This window comes from Dipodomys merriami, unplaced genomic scaffold (genome assembly GCF_024711535.1).
Source record: "Dipodomys merriami isolate MVZ:Mamm:240054 unplaced genomic scaffold, mDipMer1.0.p SCAF_9, whole genome shotgun sequence".
Taxonomy (NCBI): domain Eukaryota; kingdom Metazoa; phylum Chordata; class Mammalia; order Rodentia; family Heteromyidae; genus Dipodomys; species Dipodomys merriami.
In genome coordinates this window covers 62,953,391-62,972,914 of record NW_027206512.1, presented here as the reverse complement: position 1 = coordinate 62,972,914, position 19,524 = coordinate 62,953,391, and the positions used below count along the sequence as shown (strand labels likewise).

The 19,524-nt window shown below is 46.4% G+C and overlaps 1 protein-coding gene across 2 annotated transcripts in view; it reads right to left on the bottom strand.

Annotated features, from left to right (window-relative positions):
* The window catches only part of Stk32b (serine/threonine kinase 32B), a 178,938-nt gene extending 159,414 nt beyond the window's left edge, over positions 1 to 19,524 (bottom strand). Inside the window, exon 1 of one of the 2 annotated variants that reach the window (XM_070012411.1) lies at positions 19,432 to 19,524. In XM_070012411.1, the coding sequence (XP_069868512.1) occupies positions 19,432 to 19,483 (52 nt within the window). In that variant the 5' untranslated portion in view covers positions 19,484 to 19,524. The remainder of the gene's footprint in view (positions 1 to 19,431) is intronic. The other variant, XM_070012414.1, reaches the window with a different exon arrangement.

Genomic DNA, 19,524 nt, shown 5'->3' with positions numbered 1-19,524 from the left:
ACAGGCTGGAGCTGCATGGAAACTTCCATTTCTTAACCTTGAGGATGGAGCCCTGGTGTGGGTTGTACTATTTCTATACTTGTCTATGATCGGGGGCAAGATGGAACTGAGCTGAGCTCCCATCCCATCAGAAACAAAATAAAGGAAGAATTTCTATCATCTCGTTCTTGAAAAAATAATAATAAGAGCTTCCGATGAACTTTCCTCTCAGTGACGGCCGTAATTACGGTCCTGTTTTTGTGAGCCAAATGTCTTTTCTTTTGGCATTGACAATAGAAGTAATTTCCATTTTTCTCTTTCTGCCTCTCTTTCCCTCCCCTTCTTTCCTCCCTCCATCTCATCTCTTCCAGAACAAACCTGCAGAGCACAAATGCCCAGATCGGTGCTGCTTGTCCTCAGCATTTTGCAGCCCCTCCATGGAAGCCTAGGCTGGGCCCAGGTCCCACCTTCCCGGTGGATGGACATCATGCTTTGCCCTGTAGCACACAAAGCAGCCACTCCCCTCCATTCCAACACCTCCTGACAAAGGCCACCGTGGCCGTGTGTTTCCAACAGTGTCAAGAGCCCAGGATGGCTGACCATGCCGGCCTCTCACCGCTCAGCTGTGTGCCCTGGGCATTTCTAGTCAGAATGCATTTTCACATACTTTTGCTCTCATTTTTGCTCTCAATTCTCATGGTAAAGCTAGCTCAAACCAGCCAGTAATAGCCACACCACAGCCTAAATGCTGGGCTACCTTGAAATTCTACCTGCCAACTAAATTACCCCCTCGCCTTAACCTCAGTCTCCCACAAAGTCTCCAAACATGGACAAAATGTAGACAAATCCTTTGCCAGAATATAATAGAAATGGCCTCTAGTCCAATCCCCACGAGTCCTTTTCCTACTGGAAACCTAAGAACTGTCTACTGCCTGTATTCTTGTCAGCATTCTAATGTTGTGAGCTCACACTATAACTGCACATTAAATTCTTACAGAATTCCTTAACCCCCATCGCCAAACCCTTCCAAATTCCTTATAGTTCTTAAGGCCTGAGATCCACATGGCTGTGTTAGGCACAGAAGCAACGGACCTTCTCTAGTTCCAATTTCCTCATTTATTTGTGCACGGCTGTGATCAAAGCACACGATAGAAATAACTCAGTTTCTAGGAACAGCAGGATCTGTAAAAGCCTGGTCCCAATTCACCTCATTCCCCAGCTTTCCAGCCAAAGCTACTTAGTGGATCATTGGTACCAAATATTATCTATGACCTCCATGTGCCTGTAAATGCTGTGGACAACTACATCTTCACCCCATAGGCAGCTGTGGGCAGGATCTAAGTCAGGTGGAATAAAGACAAACCCCTCCAGCCAGTCTCCTTGCAGGGGCCACGTGATGTTAGGCAGTTATGTTTCTTTGGGGCACAATTCAGAGGCTGTCCTTTTCCTGCTGGTGTAGCAGCGTGGGCTGCTATTTTCAAAACTACTGCTGGGCTAGGAAGTGGAGAATACTAAAAGGTAAGTGAAAACCCAGTGAAACTTAACGCTCCTGGTTCAGCGGACTCCTGGAATAAGAGTCCCTTGAGCTGTCCAAGGCTTTGTTCAATTTCTTCAGTTCCGAGGGACTTCTTGCTGACATAGTCAAGTTTAGCATTGCTGATACGCACGTGTGGGGTTCCAGAGCTCTCTGCTCTGCCATCTTCACTAATGTCTGGCCGGTACCTGAGCCCCACGCGATGCACACTGCACTTGGGCTCTGCAGTGTGGAGCCTCACTCGTGGTGTGCGTGTTCCACGGGAAGACAGGCCATACACTGCTCCGCGAGGACTCGATGTGTGATGCGCCACTGGAGCACAGCGCGTGCCCTGACCACATCCTGATGGGGGTGGTTGGAGCTTTGCAGCCTCCCAGGGGGGCAGAGTACAAGACCAGGGAGAGCGGACAGCTCACAGGCCTCGCACGGCACCGGATCCATTTATCATCTCAGCTGGGCTTTGTGCCACCATGCGGTACATTTCCTACCCCACAGGCAAGGAAACCAAAGCCCGGGAAGTTTGAGGACACTTTTCCCACTACTAATTACCAGATGCAGGCATACAATCCGCAGGGTCCCAGCTGGTGACAGCGCCCGTATCCCACACTGCACGATCCCCCCGGCTTGACCTGATCACAGACATTTATTTGTTCTTTCACAGAGAAGCTTGAGCACTAATGTTTCTCAGAAAATGTTCTGGAAAATGCTGAGCTCAAATGCAGTTGCTCTAACTAAGAGCTGATTTGTGCTTTTCTCAACAGTTTTACTGATGTGAATCATACCACAGGCCCTTGCTACAACATTAAGTATTGATTAGAGTGGAACCTGGACTCTTGCTGCCTATGGATTTTCAATACAAATGAGCTGCTGTCTTCTGATGCCTCTTGTGGCACAGCTATCGGCACCTGTCTTTAAAATGAAAAAAAGATCCAGCCAGGAGCCTGTGGCTCACACCTGTCATCCTAGCTACTCAGGAAGCTAAAATCTGAGGATTGTGGTTCAAAGCCAGCCCAGTCAGGAAAGTCTGTGAGACGCTTATCTCCAATAAACCACAAAAAGCCAGAAGTGGAGCTTTGGCTCAAGTGGTAAAGCACTAGCCTTAAGCACAAAAGCTTAGGGACAGCACCCAGGCCAGAATTCAAGCCCCAGGCCCAGCTATAAATTAATTTTGAAAGATTCTGTTCTGATGCAGAATTTAACAATAGCAATTTAATTTATAAAAAAAAAAAGTCTTCTGAGACCTAGGAGAAATAAGTTGATCCTACAGATGTATTATTTTCTTCAATTCTATATGTTATTTTTCCAACAATGAAATTATAATTGCCAACAACAAAAAAATCCAACCAAACTAAAATATATAAAGGAAAGGAAAATGAACAGCTTTAACTCCTTGTCAGGCAACTTCTGTACCTTTGGCAGCACTAAGAATATTTTCATCATTAAATCCTGTCATGAATTTGGTTTGTATTATAATGGATGTTCGTACGATTAAATTTTCTAAGCATAATTATTTTTATGTCTTCAAACTCTTCTAAGCCAGGTGTGATGGCTCACACTTACAATCTTAGCCACTAGGAGAGGATCCTGGTTCAAGGCTACCCTAGGCAAATGTTAGATCTTATCTCAGCAAACAAGCCAGGCACAATGGTACAAGTCTGTATTTCAGTCAAATGGGTTGTGTAAGTAGAAGAATCTCAGTTCTAAGCCAGATGACTGCAGCTGAAATATAAAGGAAAAAGGGCTGAGGGCATAGAGTAAGTGGCAGAGAACTTGCCTAGCAAGTACAAGGCCCTGAGTTCAAATCCCAGTATATCTAAAAAATACTCCAAAACAGAGCAGTACTTTTAGGGCATGTTTCCATTCATGTTGACTATTTTGGTTGTTACTGGTATACCACTTGTGTGTGTGTGAGAGAGACAGACAGACAGACAGACAGACAGACAGACAGAAGCTGGTCTAGGCTGCATGCACTCAGTCACACACGAATCCTCATTTGATGACCATGTCTTCAACACACCACGATAACTTAAGAGAGACTTGGGAAAACACTGAATTAACAAAACTTCACCAAAGCAAAGTACATATGAGACATCTAAGAAGTGCACAGCTTGGAGGGGCGTCTAGGATGAAGAAACAATCTGCAGAGGAAAAGCAACATCTGCGCATGGAGGTGACATAAGCAATCTCTCCAAGAGAGAGCTACTGAAAAAGAGAGGGGCAGAGACACTGGGAAAGACGACCAACCTACATGGGTGACCTATTGCCATGAAACCCCTCTGCGCAATTCATATACTACACTGAAGCGGTGGAGGGCAAGAATGTAAAATGGACCGTTAAGGAGTGGAAAGGAGGAGAATGGACAGGGTGAACATGGTCGAAGCACTTGATACACATGTGTGAAAATATAACAATAAAACCTGTTGAAGCTATTCTAAGAGACGAAGGAAGAATGAGCAACAGAGACGGGATGGATTTGATCAGGGACACTGTGCGCACGTACAGAAACATCCAAATGAGACCCTGTGTCGCGAATCCATGCTAATAAAAATATAAAACAAAGTGTTAAAAATAGGTTGCCACATGGCTACAGTGTAAAAGGCACCGTGTGTTCTTTTACAGGTTGGGATAGGAGGTTAGTAAAGTGCACACTGTGTCTGGCTGAGGAGAATTCCTCTTTCTTCTCCCTGCAGCGTTTTCCACATTTTTCCACTTTGTGTTTTAGTGCGGATGGTTTTGCTAGCTTCCCAGGTTGCGGTGACATAAAAGGAAACGTCTGAGATCAGGGCGGGTCTTGCACAGCTCCATCCCGGTGCAGTCCCTCTGCTCCAGCGCGCACAGGCTGGTCTTTGGGAGGAGAGGGACCGGGGGAGACAGCACGAGAGGTGGATGGAGGGAAGATGGGAGGTTGAGGCCCAGCAGGAAGTGCTGGCCACCCTGTTTAGTCAAGTAAGGAGGTGGAGGGCGGCTGGCAAAGTCCTAGTGTCCTTCCAGAATCTAGCAAGGGACAACCTAGGAGGTGTTCAGTGCAGTGGACACAGCCAGCCAGAGGTGCAGGGCGAAGCTAAACCTTGGCCGAGTCGCACTCAGCTGAACCCCCCAAAGTGTGCACCCCAGGGAAAAGCTAACAACATTCCCTTCACCCCATGCCACCTCTCTTTGTGCAAGGCTGAATGTTAACCTCACCACCCCCCTTTCCCCCCCACACACACTTTCCTTCACATCATGGCAGTGTGTCTTGATTGTAGGACTGTAACAAACACTGGGGTTTGTCTACCCTCCAGCCATCCTACACGCCGCCTCTGGCTGGCAGATCACAGAACTCAGGCATCCCGGACATAAGGCAATGGGGTATATTTTGACCCAGTGATTGGTCCAGGACAAGGACGTGTGACTTAGTTATGACCAATGAACTGCAGCAAAATGTCTCCAGGTACCTTCTGGGAAGTATTGCACTCCCAGATAAAGGAATCGAGAGAAGAAACAAACATTCTTTTGTGCCTCTGCTCCCTTCCTGACTGGGTGCTGTGCTGTGGGGATATTTATGCATCCAACAAGTAGCACAGGGGACCTACTGTGTGCCACCATGACTCCAGTTGCTTTCTGTGTGTAAGGAAACAGAAAAACCCAGTCACAGACAGCTTCCAGAGACCCAACTTGGAGAGGCCATAGGTCCCCCGCTAGCCTGGCCTCAGCCCATCTGGGGTGTCCCTAACAAGTGATGAGCCAGAACCAAAGCAACACTCCGCATCCCCCACCCCCTCGAGAGCTTTCCCCAGGGACCTGCCCTTTCACACAACAACGTTCTCCACCACAATGAAAAGAAAACCACCGCCTGGTTCTAGCTGACAAGGGCCCACCTTAGTTACGGTATCGGTATCTTCTGTTGACCCCTTGGCCATGGTGGAGATTCACACACACAGAATCTGCCCACACTGCCCTTCTGCAACCCGCACTTGCCACATGCACACTCCATCAGCTCAAAAGTCAACATCCTTTCAGTGCATTTTCCACAGTATTAGCTTCTGGGATGCAGATTGCAGTGTCACCGCACGCCAGCCTTATGAATATGGAGTATTTATTACTTGATAGAGAAGGATGGCAAGAAAAACATGTCAGCAATGCAGAGTAACACCGTGACTCATCAACATCGACAACTCCCCTACACGTCAGCCCAATAATTCCATCCTGGAGGAAATGAGCAAAGGGGAGAATGGCCTGAACAAAGGGGAACATACTACAACAAAGGCGCTCAATTTGGTGTCATTTATAAGAACAAGGGATACGCTCAGTGCCTCCCAGTAGGAAGCAAGTTAGAATGAATCTCAGCCCATCTCCGCAAAGGGACAGCATGTGAGTGTGGTGTTGGAACTGGATGATTTCTTCTCACTCTTCATCCCTGCAGAGTCAGGATCCACTTTGTGGGTACAATAAAGTCATGTGCTCTGACTCCTAGACTCTGGGCTTGCTTAGTCAGCTGACTTTTTCAGCCACTAGGATGGTGACAGTCATGAAAGCAGCCAAGTATGAAAGGTGCCTCTCGCCACACTTTTGCCATAGCAGGAGACGGGCCATCTTGTGTTCCTTCTGTCTGTCTAGCTTGGATCACTGGACCTCAGGCACAGGACCGAGAAAAGGACACTTGCGGTTTGTCAGTGCATGTGGGATGGTATGTGAGGCACTGAGGTTGATGGGTGAAATTAGGTGAATGTGTCAGCTACCTGCACAAATGCAGCCCCAAATGTTCATTCAGAGAGCAGAGGCTCTCTGTGATGTGGTTCAGTGGAAAGTGGGATAAACATTGTATCTGCAGTCAGAGGTTAGAAAGGTGAGTGGAAAACTATTTATTTCTCCAAAATTTCCACACAAAAAAGCAGGTATTAACAGCACAACAAAAAACCATAAATCATCATACAGGAGATATACCACCGGATAATCTTTTTTGTGTGCCATTCACAATAGCCCAGCTGTGGAATCAACTGAGGGGCCCAAGAGCCAATGAACAGATGAAGAAAATATGGCTTATCTATACTATGGAGTATTTTTCAGCCATAAAGAAAAATTAAGTCATGTTATTTGTGGGACAATGGATGGAACTGGAGATCATCATGTTGAATGAGATTAGCCAAGGACAATGGATGGAACTGGAGATCATCATGTTGAATGAGATCAGCCAAGGACAATGGATGGAACTGGAGGTCATCATGTTGGATGAGATCAGCCAAGGATGATGGATGGAACTGGAGATCATCATGTTGAATGAGATCAGCCAAGCTCAGAAAGACAGAGATGCCATGTCCTCACTCACCTGTGCACTCCTGCACGATATTTGGAAGAGGAGAAGTAGGGAGGGGCGAACTTGTTCAAAGTACATGGTACATGCATAGGAAATAATCAGTACTAACCTCCTCATGTTAATCTATACTAATTCAAAAATAAAATTTAAAGAATTAAAATGCTGAACTGAACTTGATTAATACTCAAATGTATCCAAAGATAAACTAATGGTAAAGGGAAAAGAAATAAAATTTGATGCAAGGTGCATATAGGGTTAATAGCTGAGATGAATTATGACCCCATTTCAGTATATAGTTTTAATATGAAAATTGCAGGGCTGGGAAGGTGGCTCAGTGGTAGAGTGCTTGCCTTGCATGCCTGAGGCCCTGGGTTCGATTCCTCAGCACTACATAAGCAACAGAAAAAAAGCCAGAAGTGGCACTGTGGCTCAAGTGGTAGAGTGCTAGCCTTGAGCTAATGAGCTGAAGGACAGCGCCCAGGCCCAGAGTTCAGGCCCCACGACCGGACCCCCCCCCGAAAAAAAAGAAAATTGCAATAGAAAACTGGATGCTGTTGACTCACATCTATAATCCTAGCTACTCTGGAGGCTGAGATCTGAGGACCATGGTTCAAAGCCAACCCAGGGCCGACTCTTCCTACAATTAACCAGCAAAAAGCCAGAAGTGGCACTATGGCTAAAGTTGTAGAGTCCCAGCTTTAGGCAAAAAAATCCCAGGGGCAGTACCAGGTCCTGAGTTCAACCTGTAGTACCAGAGCGCACACGCGCACGTGCGCGCGCGCGCGCACACACACACACACACACACACACACACACACTACAGTATATTGAATAAAACAGCTCATTATCCTTAAAGCACTAGAAAAGAATGTGTGCTCACACCTGCTATGCTAAACATGTTTAGGCAGGAGTGATCCTGTCTACAATGTCTCGCATGCAAAGGAAATTAGAGCACACATGAAGAAATGGCCCATCTTCCACAGTGAAGAGGAGCCCACCCACCAACACTGGCTCGTGATGAACGTGTGACATCTGCAGAGCTGTTAAAGGATTTACAGGGGAAAATGAATACAGAGGCCAGACATAGGAGGGACTTCAGCAGAAAGATGGGAGTTTGGGGAAAGAAATGCAATGAAAGCCTTAGAACTGAACAATATAATGTCTTAAATCTGAAATTTTATTAAATAGCAAGAATAGAGAGAATCTGTGAACCTGAAGATGGTTCAGTGGAAAAGAGTCCAAATTATGCAGAGAAAATATACTGCACATAGACAATCTCTGACATATATGTGATTGTTAGGAGGAAGAGGAAAGAGAATGTGACACAAACTAGAAAACAGTAGCCCAAAATTTTCCAAAATATCAATCTACTGTCGAAGAAGCACTACAAACCCTAAGCAGAAAGTAAAACAAAACAGTCATGTCTGGACATATCAGAGGCAACACTGAAAGCCAAAGATGAAGTAAAATCCTCAAAGCCTCCTGGGATAAGAAGACACATTACTGGATGAACAGTCTGGAAGATGCCTGGCTTCTCAACACAAAGAACAATGTCAAGAACACACATATATCTTTAGGTGCTAGGGGAAAATGTCAACTTATAAGTCAATGTCCAATGGAAACACTCTTCAGAAGCAAAGTGAAATAAAAATATTTTACTTAAATGCAAGCTGCAATAATTTGTTCCTCGGTGAAGCTAGCTTTACAAGAAAGGGTAAAGGAATTTGTAAAGCTGAAGGAAAATTATGTAGCTAAAAAAAGTAATTAAGAACATTAGTAGTATTATATATATCAGTAAATAGAGAAATTGTTTCTTTAAAAATAACAATTTGCTATTAAAAGTAGTCACACACCATGCATTTTATATTACATACAGACTGGACAATAAATAGGGAAATGTAGTTTTACTGCTGTGTGTGTGTGTGTGTGTGTGTGTGTGTGTGTGTGTGTGTGTGTGTGTGTGTGTGTGTGCGTGTGCAGGTATTGTGGCTTGAACTCAGGGCATGGGCACTGTCCCTGAGTTTTCTGGCTCAAGGCTGGCTCTCTATCACTTGAGCCACAGCTTCAGTCCCAGCCTTTTGCTGGTTAATTGTAGTTAAGAGTCTCATGGACTTTCTTGGACTGGCTTTGATCCATGACCCTCAGATCTCAGCCTCCAGAGTAGTAGGATTAGAGATGTGAGGTACCCACTCCTGTCTGGAAGTGTTGCAGATTTGTTTGTTGTTTGTTTTTGCACAAGGCGAGTGCTCTAACACTTGAGCATTTGAGCCACAGCTCCACTTAAAGATTTCTGGTGTTTAATTGGAAGAAAGAGTCTCATGGACTTTCCTGCCCAGGCTGGTTTTGAACTGCAATCTTCTCATCTCAGATTTCTGAGAAGCCAGGATTACAGGTGTGAATCACCAACACCCAGATTGTACGTGTCTTTTATTACACAGAGACCAAGGGATCATTGCAAATCAGGCTATGGTGCGTTCAGTCGGTAACTTGTAATTCCTACAGCAACCACTTAAAAACTAAAAGAGCTTTAGCTAAAAACATAATACTTGTGTTAGAACAGAAGGCAAAAATTGTTATTGTGATCCTCAGATCTCAGTCTTCTGAGTAGCTAGGATTACAAATGTGAGCCACCAGCACCTGGCTATTAAACTAATACAAAAAAAGGGAGGGGGAAATAAATAGAAAGCAAATGCAAAGATATAGTAAGATTCAACCCAAACACATCAATGGTTACATTAAACAAAGACTAAACACTTCAATTAAAAGGCAGAATTTTTCAGATAAGACCACAAAATTACAACTAGATATGATTTAAAGTGACCTTTAACAGCAACCCGACAAAGGCGGTGTGGCTTTATTATGAGCAGCCACGTAGAAGTCAAGACAAGCAGTGCTGGCAGGGATGGAGAGTCCTTCACAATGGTAAGTCAACCCAACAAGGAGATGTAATCATGGGAACTGCACAGACCCCGGTCAGCATCATGCAGAAGTGAGCACACACTGCCCACACCACAGGGGACAGAAAGCTCACGCTCACATACAGATATTAACACCCCCTTCTCATTAATAAGTGAAAAGCAACAAAACTCAGCCAAGATAATTTCTGGAGATGTGTGTGTGTGTGTGTGTGTGTGTGTGTGTGTGTGTATTCATACACACACACACACACACACACACACACACACACACACACATCTGAGGGAATGCAAATCAATACACAAGAAAAACACCTGCACAGCTATTCTTAAACTGTGGCTCTATACACAGCAGCCAGGCTGGGGAATCAGATGAGGTGTTCAACAACAGATTAATGGGTAAAGAAAATTACACAGGTATGGAATATTACTCCACCATAAGAGAAATGAAATTACATCGCTGGCAAGAGAGCAGATGGAACTGGGGAATGGCACACTGAGCAGGAAAGGCTAAGACCGGAAAGATAAGTATCAGAAGTTTTAGCTCGCTTGTGGAATCTAGTTCTAATGATGATGATGGTGATGATGATCATAATGCTTCTGGCAACCATAATGAAACCCTTGCATTTTCCTAATGTATGCTAATTTAAAAAAACAAATGCAATTTAAAATAAAGAAGGATAGAGACAATTGGACTGACCCACAGTGACATTTGTCAAACACTATGGCAAGAACAAACTACAAGGCACATATTCTTTTCCAGTGGGTGTGGCCTGAACCAAACGCTGAACCAAACATGTGTCCTTTGATACACTCTGAAGGACTGAAAACAAATGGGCTCCTGAACTAAAGGATGCCTATCCCAGACTTCAGAGTCCTGTAAAGGCGGGCTGACAGTGGAATGCTGAGTCAGGTGTGTCAGGAGCGCAGATGGTGGACTGTGAAATGTGCAGAGAAGTCAAGGGGACCCTGGAGTTGGCATCTGGGAAGATGGGGAGCTCGGGGAGCAGTAGATTGGGGACAAAGAGGAAAATGAGTCAACAAATGAGAAACGTTCAATGTGATCGTCTACTAAATGGCCAGATACAAATTTGAGGTTGCTGATAAAAATTCTGAGCTTTCAAGTCACAGGCTGAGCTTGCAAAGGAACATCATTTAAAAGGAGAAAGAGGGCCTGTCAACACATCGTACACTGCGGTTTTTAAAGTGGATATTGCTTCCAACTGCTTTTAACCCAACCTCTGCCCTGCAGACTATAGCCATGAATTTATGTCAGGATCTAGTCTTGTTAACTACAGAGAGATAGATGCACCCGGAAAAATGGAGAACAGGACCATCTCCCTCATCAGCCAAGAAACAAACCAAACCGCCCACCTACATGCCAAGGCCTGATCTTAGGTCATATTTACTTTAATCATGAGTTATACTTTTGTTTCTCTTCTTGTCCTTCCATGTCAGAAAAAATGACAGGGATTGGTGAAATAGAACTTAAGCAAGATTTACAACCACAGTTTAGGAGCATGATACCTCAGAAAGATCAGGAACACTTATTAGTTTCTGGGAGAAATAAAACGCCAATGCAAATCATTTTCAAATGCATAATCCAGGGAAAGCATAATTCTGGTTAAGGCATGGGAGAGCTCCTCTGTCTCTCCAGGAAGATAAATGGAGTAATTATATTCCAGAGAAAAGGGACACACACACACACACACACACACACACACACACACACACGCACGCACGCACACACACAACACGCACACGCACGCACACAAACCTGTGTTGGAATTTATGAAATACGACATGCAGTGACTTTTCGATTTTGTTTGAAAAGTGTGCTTCATAATAATTACATTTTAATGGAATTTATAAATATACCACTTAAGTGATCAGTAGAGAATTCTGCTGCGGCAGAATTTGGAGTCTAATAAGCTACACTTTCTGGAAATGGGAGCTCAGTAGCCATTTCCATAGGAACAAGGGGCTAGAAGGCTCGCAAGGCACCTATACGTGGATTTGGGTTAACACACACACAGGCCTACCTAGTGAGCAGAACTGAACCTATCCATGCAGGATTTCCTTTCTCTCTGTTTTCTGGTGGCACTGAGGTTTGAACTCAGAACTTCACTGGGTGAACACTCTACCACTGGAGCCACAGACTCCAGCCTTTTTGCTTTAGTTATTCTTCAAATAGACTTTTGTGTTTTTTGGCCCAGTTGGCCTCTGAAAACGGTTCTCCTATCTCTACCTCCCATGTATTACACTTCCTTTGGATTACATTCTGCCTGGCCACCATGCCCATCCTCCCTGGATTTTTATGTCTTCCGGCCACTGATTTCTTTCCTCTGTCAACCCATCCTTCAGTCTGCAGCTCTCCTGAGATAAAGCCACAGTGACCCCTTATCTTAGAACTGTCAGGAGCGGCTTTGCCAGTGCACAACCAGGGCAGGCGCACGCTGCAGGCCTGGCTCCACGATTGCTCTCTAAGCTTTGAAGGTTTGCTTGCAAAGCACGGTAGCACATGCACAGGCCTGCACTTCCAGCAGGGGGGTCCCTGCGGGGAGCGGGAGAAGGGGGGGCTCATTTCTGTTGCTTAGCCTCCTGAGGCCGGAAGTCCATGCACCCACAATGTGTAGGGGTTCAGTAAGATCTGGGGAAGGTGAAAACCAGGTCATATTCTGCAGTCACATGGGGTGTGGCTTTTAGGATTTCAGCTCTTCTTATTCTGGGGGACACAATTCAATCTTCAACACTAGTCACCCAAGGGCTTTCTGAAGTGACAGCTCTTTTTCTAGGGACACTGGCCACTGTCTGGCCTCCTTAAAGCCTGCACACCAGCACTGGCCTCTCCTGGGAATGCCAAGACCATCAGCAAGAACAAGACTTTAAAGGCCACTGGAACATCGGGGAGTGGGCAGCAGACACCCCAATGCAGGACACATGGCCATGACATCATCACTGTCTCCACAGAGCTTGGTAGAGCCCAGCTTCTGAAATCAGACCTTGGCCTCCCTCACGTCCAGATCCTACAGATGAGATATTGGTCCTTCTGAGTCCGTCCTATTTTTCATAATATAATGCCCTCCAATTCCATGTGTTCCTACCAATGAAATAATGCTGCTCTTTATGGCTGAATAGCAGTCACTTGTGTACATAAACCATGTTTTATTATCTGTTAGCTGGTTCCACAGCTTGACTGTGTGAGCGGTGCTGCAATAAACCAGGGTGTGCATGTAGCATCTCCACTAGATTCTGACTCACATCCTTCCGGTATATATCCACCAAGGTAGAGTAGGGTCATAAACAAGTCTATTCGTAGAATTTTGAGGTATATTCATGCTGATTTCCATCATGGCAGAACTAATTTACATTCTCACCCAGTGTCCGAGGGTTCTTCTCTTCCCACCCTACCCAGCATCCTTGCCAGCATTTGTGGTTGTTTAAGTCAAGATGATTGCCTTTCTGATGGAATCTCAATGGGGTTTTGATTTGCATTTCCTTTATGGTGAAGGATGTTGAGCCCTTCTTCATGTATTTATTGGCTATTTCTACTTCTTTTGAAAACTACCTGTCCAATATATCTGCCTGTTTATGGATTAGCGTACTTTTGTGTTTAATTTTTTGTTTATGTATATATTCTGGATATTAGTCTCTTGTCAGGTCTCAGAATCTTCTGGAGGAACCTTTAGGTTCTTACAAGTATAAGATCCTGTCATCTGAAAATAGAAATAATTTGGCTTTTCCTTTCCTATATTTTTTGTTCCTTTTTTCTTGCCTTATTGCTTGGGCTAAAATTTTAAGTATTATACTGAACCAAAACAGTAAGAATAGACATCTTTATTCTAATTGTAGAGGAAATGCTGTAAGATTGTACCCACTCAGGGTGATATTGTCTATGGGTTTGTCAAATATATCATCTAATAGATTGAGCTGTTATTCTACTCTGCCTTTAGAGTTTTGCTTCTATCATGAAGAGATGTCGAATGTTATCTAATAGTTTTTCTGCATCTTGACTTTGTTCATTGAACTGTCTTTGTATCTCAAAACTTACTTGATCACTGAGTATGAGCTTTCAAATGTGTTGTTTGGTTAGGTCTGCAAGCTTATATTGAGGACTTTTCGCATCTATTTTCATCAACAATATTGGTCTATAGTTCTCCATTTTTCAGCACTAGGGAGGTTTTTAACACAGGGCCTAATGCTTGTTAAATGGATGCAGAACCATTGATCTATGCCACCAGCTGATTAAGATGATCACTGATTATTTTAAGGCAGGCTTTCTCCCTTTGCCCAAAAATAGGACTGATGTCTGAGGTACCACCCCTTACCTTAGGCCTTTGAGGTCACAGGTGCAAACTACCACATCCTGATCCCCTTTGTGGAGATGGATCTCCCTCTCCCTCTCCCCCCCCACTCTCTCTCTTCCCCCTCTCTCTTTTTCCTGCCTAGGGTGGTAGAGAACCAAAACTATTTAGTTGAGATTTCTTTGTTGTTAGTAAAAGCTCTCAAAGATACTACTTTTTAGCACTGTTGTACCCCCATTAGAGTCTGATATACTGTCTCTATTTTCACTTGATTCTGGGAGGTTTTAGAGTCCTTTCACTCCAATTTCTTCAATAACCTACTGATCATTTAAAACTGTATTGTTCAATCTCCATTGGACACTGTATAGCTTCTATAGTTTCTCTTGCTACTGATTTCTAGTTCCACTCCATGATGATCTGATAAAATGCAAGAAATTACTTTATTTGCTCAAAGTCCCCATATTGGATGACCAGGTATTCCTAACAATCTTTGTCCCTTCCAGTTCTGTCAGGAAAATGCTGAAGTTCAGTGCCTGCTTATGCTGTTCGGTCCTTCTGCGGGGCTGGTCCTCCTCCTCTCCACACTTAAAGCTTTCCCTCAAGACTCAGAAACAGACTTCCCTCCATCTAACACAGCTGGCTGTCTGGAAGAAGCCATCTTCCCTCTGTTTTGCTTTCTTCTTAAGTAAGACTTTCTATATGCCTCTGGTCATATAAAATAATGAACTCCAAGAAATGGAAACAAGACTTTTTTTCTTTGTTGTTTTCTTTGTTTCTTTCTTGTTTATCTGTCTTTGGGAGGGTAAGGGTGGCACAGAAACTGAGAGACAAACAAAGACAGCAGTGGTACTCACTAGACACTATGTAGACAATGATTTATACAACCTGTGGATGGTGACAAGAGGGAAAAGCAGAGAGAAGGGTGACATTGTCCAAAAAATGTACACATTACCTGACCTATGAAACTGTAACCCCTCTGTACATACCTTCATAAGAATAATTTAATTTCATTTTCCAGAAATGAAAGAAATGCACTGCTCTCTCTTTAGATGGTAAGGAACCAATATATTCAAGAGTCTGATATCTGCTAAACCATTCCAGGTTGTCCTGTCTTTGAGAAGAGTTTCTCATAGTTCTCCACCAAGCTGCTGGACATGGGGGCAGGGAGGTGGTCTCCACTGCAAGCTCAGTTCTTTGCCCCTCAGTTTCAAAGAGGGATTGTGACCTCAAGTCCAACAACCTTTCCCAACAACCTTCTCTGGTAATAAATCTGAAGCGTCTGCATCTGTTTCTCTGTAGCTTCAGAACCCAGAGGAATGCAGGAAACGGGACCCCAGTGAGTGACTAGTCGAGTTCATCTTTTCAAAAAGCAGCTGTGGTGTGCTTTTCCTGGCTCTGTCCAAGGCCTGTGCGGTGCACGGGTAAAAAGAGACTATCACTGTACTCCACAGGTCCCAGTCAGCACAGAGCATGGATGTGGGCTCTGGTGTGGGTTTTAATTCCCCCAAAGGCCCCCGTGTGAACCTTTAGTCTGTAGGCGGCACTATTTGGATGTGGTAGAACTTTCCAGAGTGGAGCCCAGTAGGTCCCCAGTCATTGGGGTTTGTGACCTTGAAGAGGATGTTGTAACCCTGGGCCTCTTCTCTTGCCTTTGCTTCCTGGCCATGGAGTAAGTGGCTTTCTCTGCCACCGGATCCTCCCATGATTTTTTGCCTCATCACAGAACCAAAACAACAGGGCCAAGTGATCATGAATTGAAACCTGCAAAACTGAGCAAACATAACCTATGTTTTTATAAGTCAGCTACCTCAGGTACTTTGTTACAGTAACAGAAAACTGACTAACACCAATAGGGAACCCAACAATTGGAAGAGACAAGCCCCTGGGTCACAAACCATTGAGTCCCAAGGAGCACAATAGTAATAGATGCTAGAGCAGATGATTTGGGAGTTTTTTTTTTTTCTTTCTCGTTTGTTCCTTTTTAACCTCTTTCTCAGCAGCATCCATTTGCCCTACTTCTGTTGATATCCCAGCATTCCCTGGGAGGTTTTTGTCTGTTTGTTGTTCTTCATATATTCCCATAGTCAAAACACTGCCTGTAGACCCAGCTCCATTGCCAAGATCCAAGCACGGGCCTGTGACCCAGCCCAGCCAACTCCAGCCTCCTATCTCCCTGGTTGCAGTGATTTACTGGGGAATAACCCTGGGACTGTGCAACCAGTGTGACAATAACGCTCTGTCCTCCTTCGGCATGCAGAGCTGTGAGGCTGTCTCCTGGAGTCCAAGGTCTTGGGAGGAGAAGGCCTGGCTGTCACCTGGAGGCTTAGATCCCCACCCATGAACCACACTCCCAGAAAAGAGCAGAGGCAGATTCCTGATATGATTTGGGAGCCTGCTTCCATTTGTGGCTGAAAAGAAGACTCCATCCATCCATCCGTCCATCCATCCATCCATCCACTTGCCAAAAGTGTACTGAGAATCAATTGAATTCCAGGTATGACTTCAAACTTTGAAGATAGAACACTGGGTAAAACCTACAGACTCTCTCTCTCTCTCTCTCAGAAGCTCCTAATGCTCCAGGAGGAGACAATCACATCAGATCCGGCTTTCAAGGCATCTGCCACTGAGTGGAGGACAAATGTTGCTGTGGTTTGGATCTGCAGTGCCCCCAGATGCTTTGTGTTAAAGGCCTGGTCTCCAGCCCACGCTGCCACTGGGAGTCCAGGCCTTTCAGAAGTGTGGCTGCACCTGTGGTTATTTTGTGCTCTTCAGAGACCAGGTTTCTCAGAACACAGCTCTCCTGGGTCACTTAGACCAGCAGCAAGAGCTTACCTTACCCCAAACCTCCCTAAGCTCTCTCCCACACCCTCAAGACTGATGCAAATCAAGAGTTTGCTCAGACTTTCCTCCTGAAGATAGAAGGAGCTGAACGCCTGTGCTGAGAACCCTTCTAGACCCCAGTCCCCTAATCTTTCCCATCTTTCTGACTTACCAAAATATATTTATTCCAATACCCCAATGGTTCCCATTCATGGATCCCTTTCAAGTAACCAGTAAAAGGACTTGGGTCCAGAAACCGAGGAAGTGAGGTTTGCCATGTGCTCCTGCCATGATGTTATGCCTCACCACAGGACCCAAAGCAACAGGAAGCAACCAACCAGCCACTGAAGCCATCTGCCAAAAAAAGAAAAAACCCTTTCTTCCATATAAATTGTTTGTCTAAGGTATTTTTGTCACAGCGACCAAAAGCCAACTTGCAGTTAAAAAAAAAAGTACTTTAATAGCATTGTAGATGGCAAAAGTGGCTACAAAGAAAGGAAAGGCAAGGAAGGGATCAAGAGCACCATTAAGTGGTGTGGCCAATGAAGGCTCATAAAGATCCAAAGGAGGCTAATGGCATGACGCTGGGGAACCAAGTCCTCGGGAAACAGAGTCAGGGCTACAGACAAAGAAGAAGGTGTTGGCTTGCGTGAAGGGCAGGAGGGAAGCAGGAGAGTGAGGAGAGATGAGGTGGGGGCCCTCCATCTTGCTTGTGGTCCTGGAGACAAGCCAGGGGAAGGGAGCTCAGGAGAGAGATCAGAATGTGCCTAGGAAATAAACCTAGCCACTGGTGGGTGGCACCTAACATTTTCTCCTTACACAAAGAAAGAGGTGAGAAGCAGCCAGTATCGCCCAAGTCCACGTCTCACTGGGCTCCAGTGTTCCAGCCTTATACTCTCCCAGCACCAAAACACATAGCTTATAACCAACTGAGACCTAATCCGCTTGCAAAATGAGAGGAGGCAATGGCAAATGAAAAGGCTCGCTGCACCAAAGCCAGCTATTTACCAACAGATACTTCAAATCTATCAATATTTATTTGTGAAATAAAGGACCGAGGGAGCTGTGGATATAAAGGTGGCAAATCCCTCTGCAAAGAAAAGTGAAAGAAAACGAGACACAAAGAGGGTGGGGGTGGGAGGGAGTGGGGGGAGGGAGAAAAATCATTTAAAGCAAGACCTTGACCCAAGCTAGAATCACAGATTCCTAAAATCAGGGGCGGGGCCACCGGGTGTCCAAACTTTTATGAAACACACCAAAGCAGCCACAATATCTCCTCTGCCCCCAGCCAGCTCTTACCAGCCACTGCTCCACACTGAAGGCCAGGAGGAGCTGGCATTGCACTGCCATTAGCATCAAGGACCATCCTCTAGGGATGGAGGGGTCCCTAGATCCCTGCTAGAACCAAGTGCAGGCTGGCATAAGTGTGCTCATTTAGACTTTGCGTGTGTGTGTGTGTGTGTGTGTGTGTGTGTGTGAGAGAGAGAGAGAGAGAGAGAGAGAGAGAGAGAGAGAGAGAGAGAGAGAGAGAGAGAGATACCAGTACTGGGGCTTGGACTCAGGGCCTTGTGATCTCCCTTGGCCTTTTTACTCCAGGCTGGTGTTCTACCACTTAAGCCACAGCTCCATTTCTGGCTTTTGGCTGAGTAATTAGCGACAAGAGTCCCACGGACTTTCCTGTCCAGGCTTCACTTAAGCTTTGGAGAGCCCCTACAGCCTCTGGATTTCTAGAACCTATGATCTGAGCACACAAAGCTGTCCCCAGAACAGAAATGACCAGGACAGCTTCCCGGGCACTGCCCGGCCTCTCAGCCAGCTCTGCCTTGTATCTGTGACGAGACGGTTCCTCCCTTCCACTCTGGGGGCCGATTCAGGACTTAGTGCCACCCAAAACACTGCCTGGCACGGGGAAGGCTGTGCGTCTGAGCCGCTCCTCGTTCCTGGGGTGCGGTGGGGTTGGGAGTCAGCACCGGAGGAGGCGGGAGTTCGGGGACCGCGCGGTCCACGGAGCCCTGGCCGCGCTGGCGCGGGTCTGGCCTGCTGGCGATTTACAGGGCGGCTCCCACGCGCGATTCGGCCTCCAGCGTCCCCAAAGCGCCAGGGAGCAGGGGGGTTCTCATCCCTGGGTGAGGACCCCGCCGCCTTTCCGAGAGGCTAAGGAAGTTCTCCGTGGACACCCAGCACGGGCAGTGGGTTCTCCTTCCAGGCCAAACACGGAGCTCCGCGTACGGAGCCCCGAAGGCCCCCCAGCAGGCTCTGGCGGGGCAGCACGGCGCCCCGCGCCGGCCAGCCCGGAAAGTTTCCCTAAGCCGTCCCGAAGAGCGGCCGCCCCGGCCCAGGTAAGCCACGCGCGCACACGCGCACCCAGGCCGCCTCCCCGGCTCCCGCTCGGGGGACGACCTCAGCCTCCGGGCCCACGCCCCGGCCACGTCCCGGTCCTCCCGCCCAGCCCGGCGGCCCGGCTCCCGCAGGGCGCCCGTCCCGGGAGTTGCCCGGGTGGAACCCGCGCGGCGCGGGGCCCGGGGAGGCTGCGGCAGCGGGGCGCGGGGAGGCGCCGGGGGCGCGGGGAGGCGGCCCGCCGCTTACCTTCCTCGTTCTCGTCAAACACGGGGGGCCTGTGGGAGTGGTTCCCGCCCATATTCCGCCGCGGCGGCCGCCTCCGCCGCTACATGCCGGGCC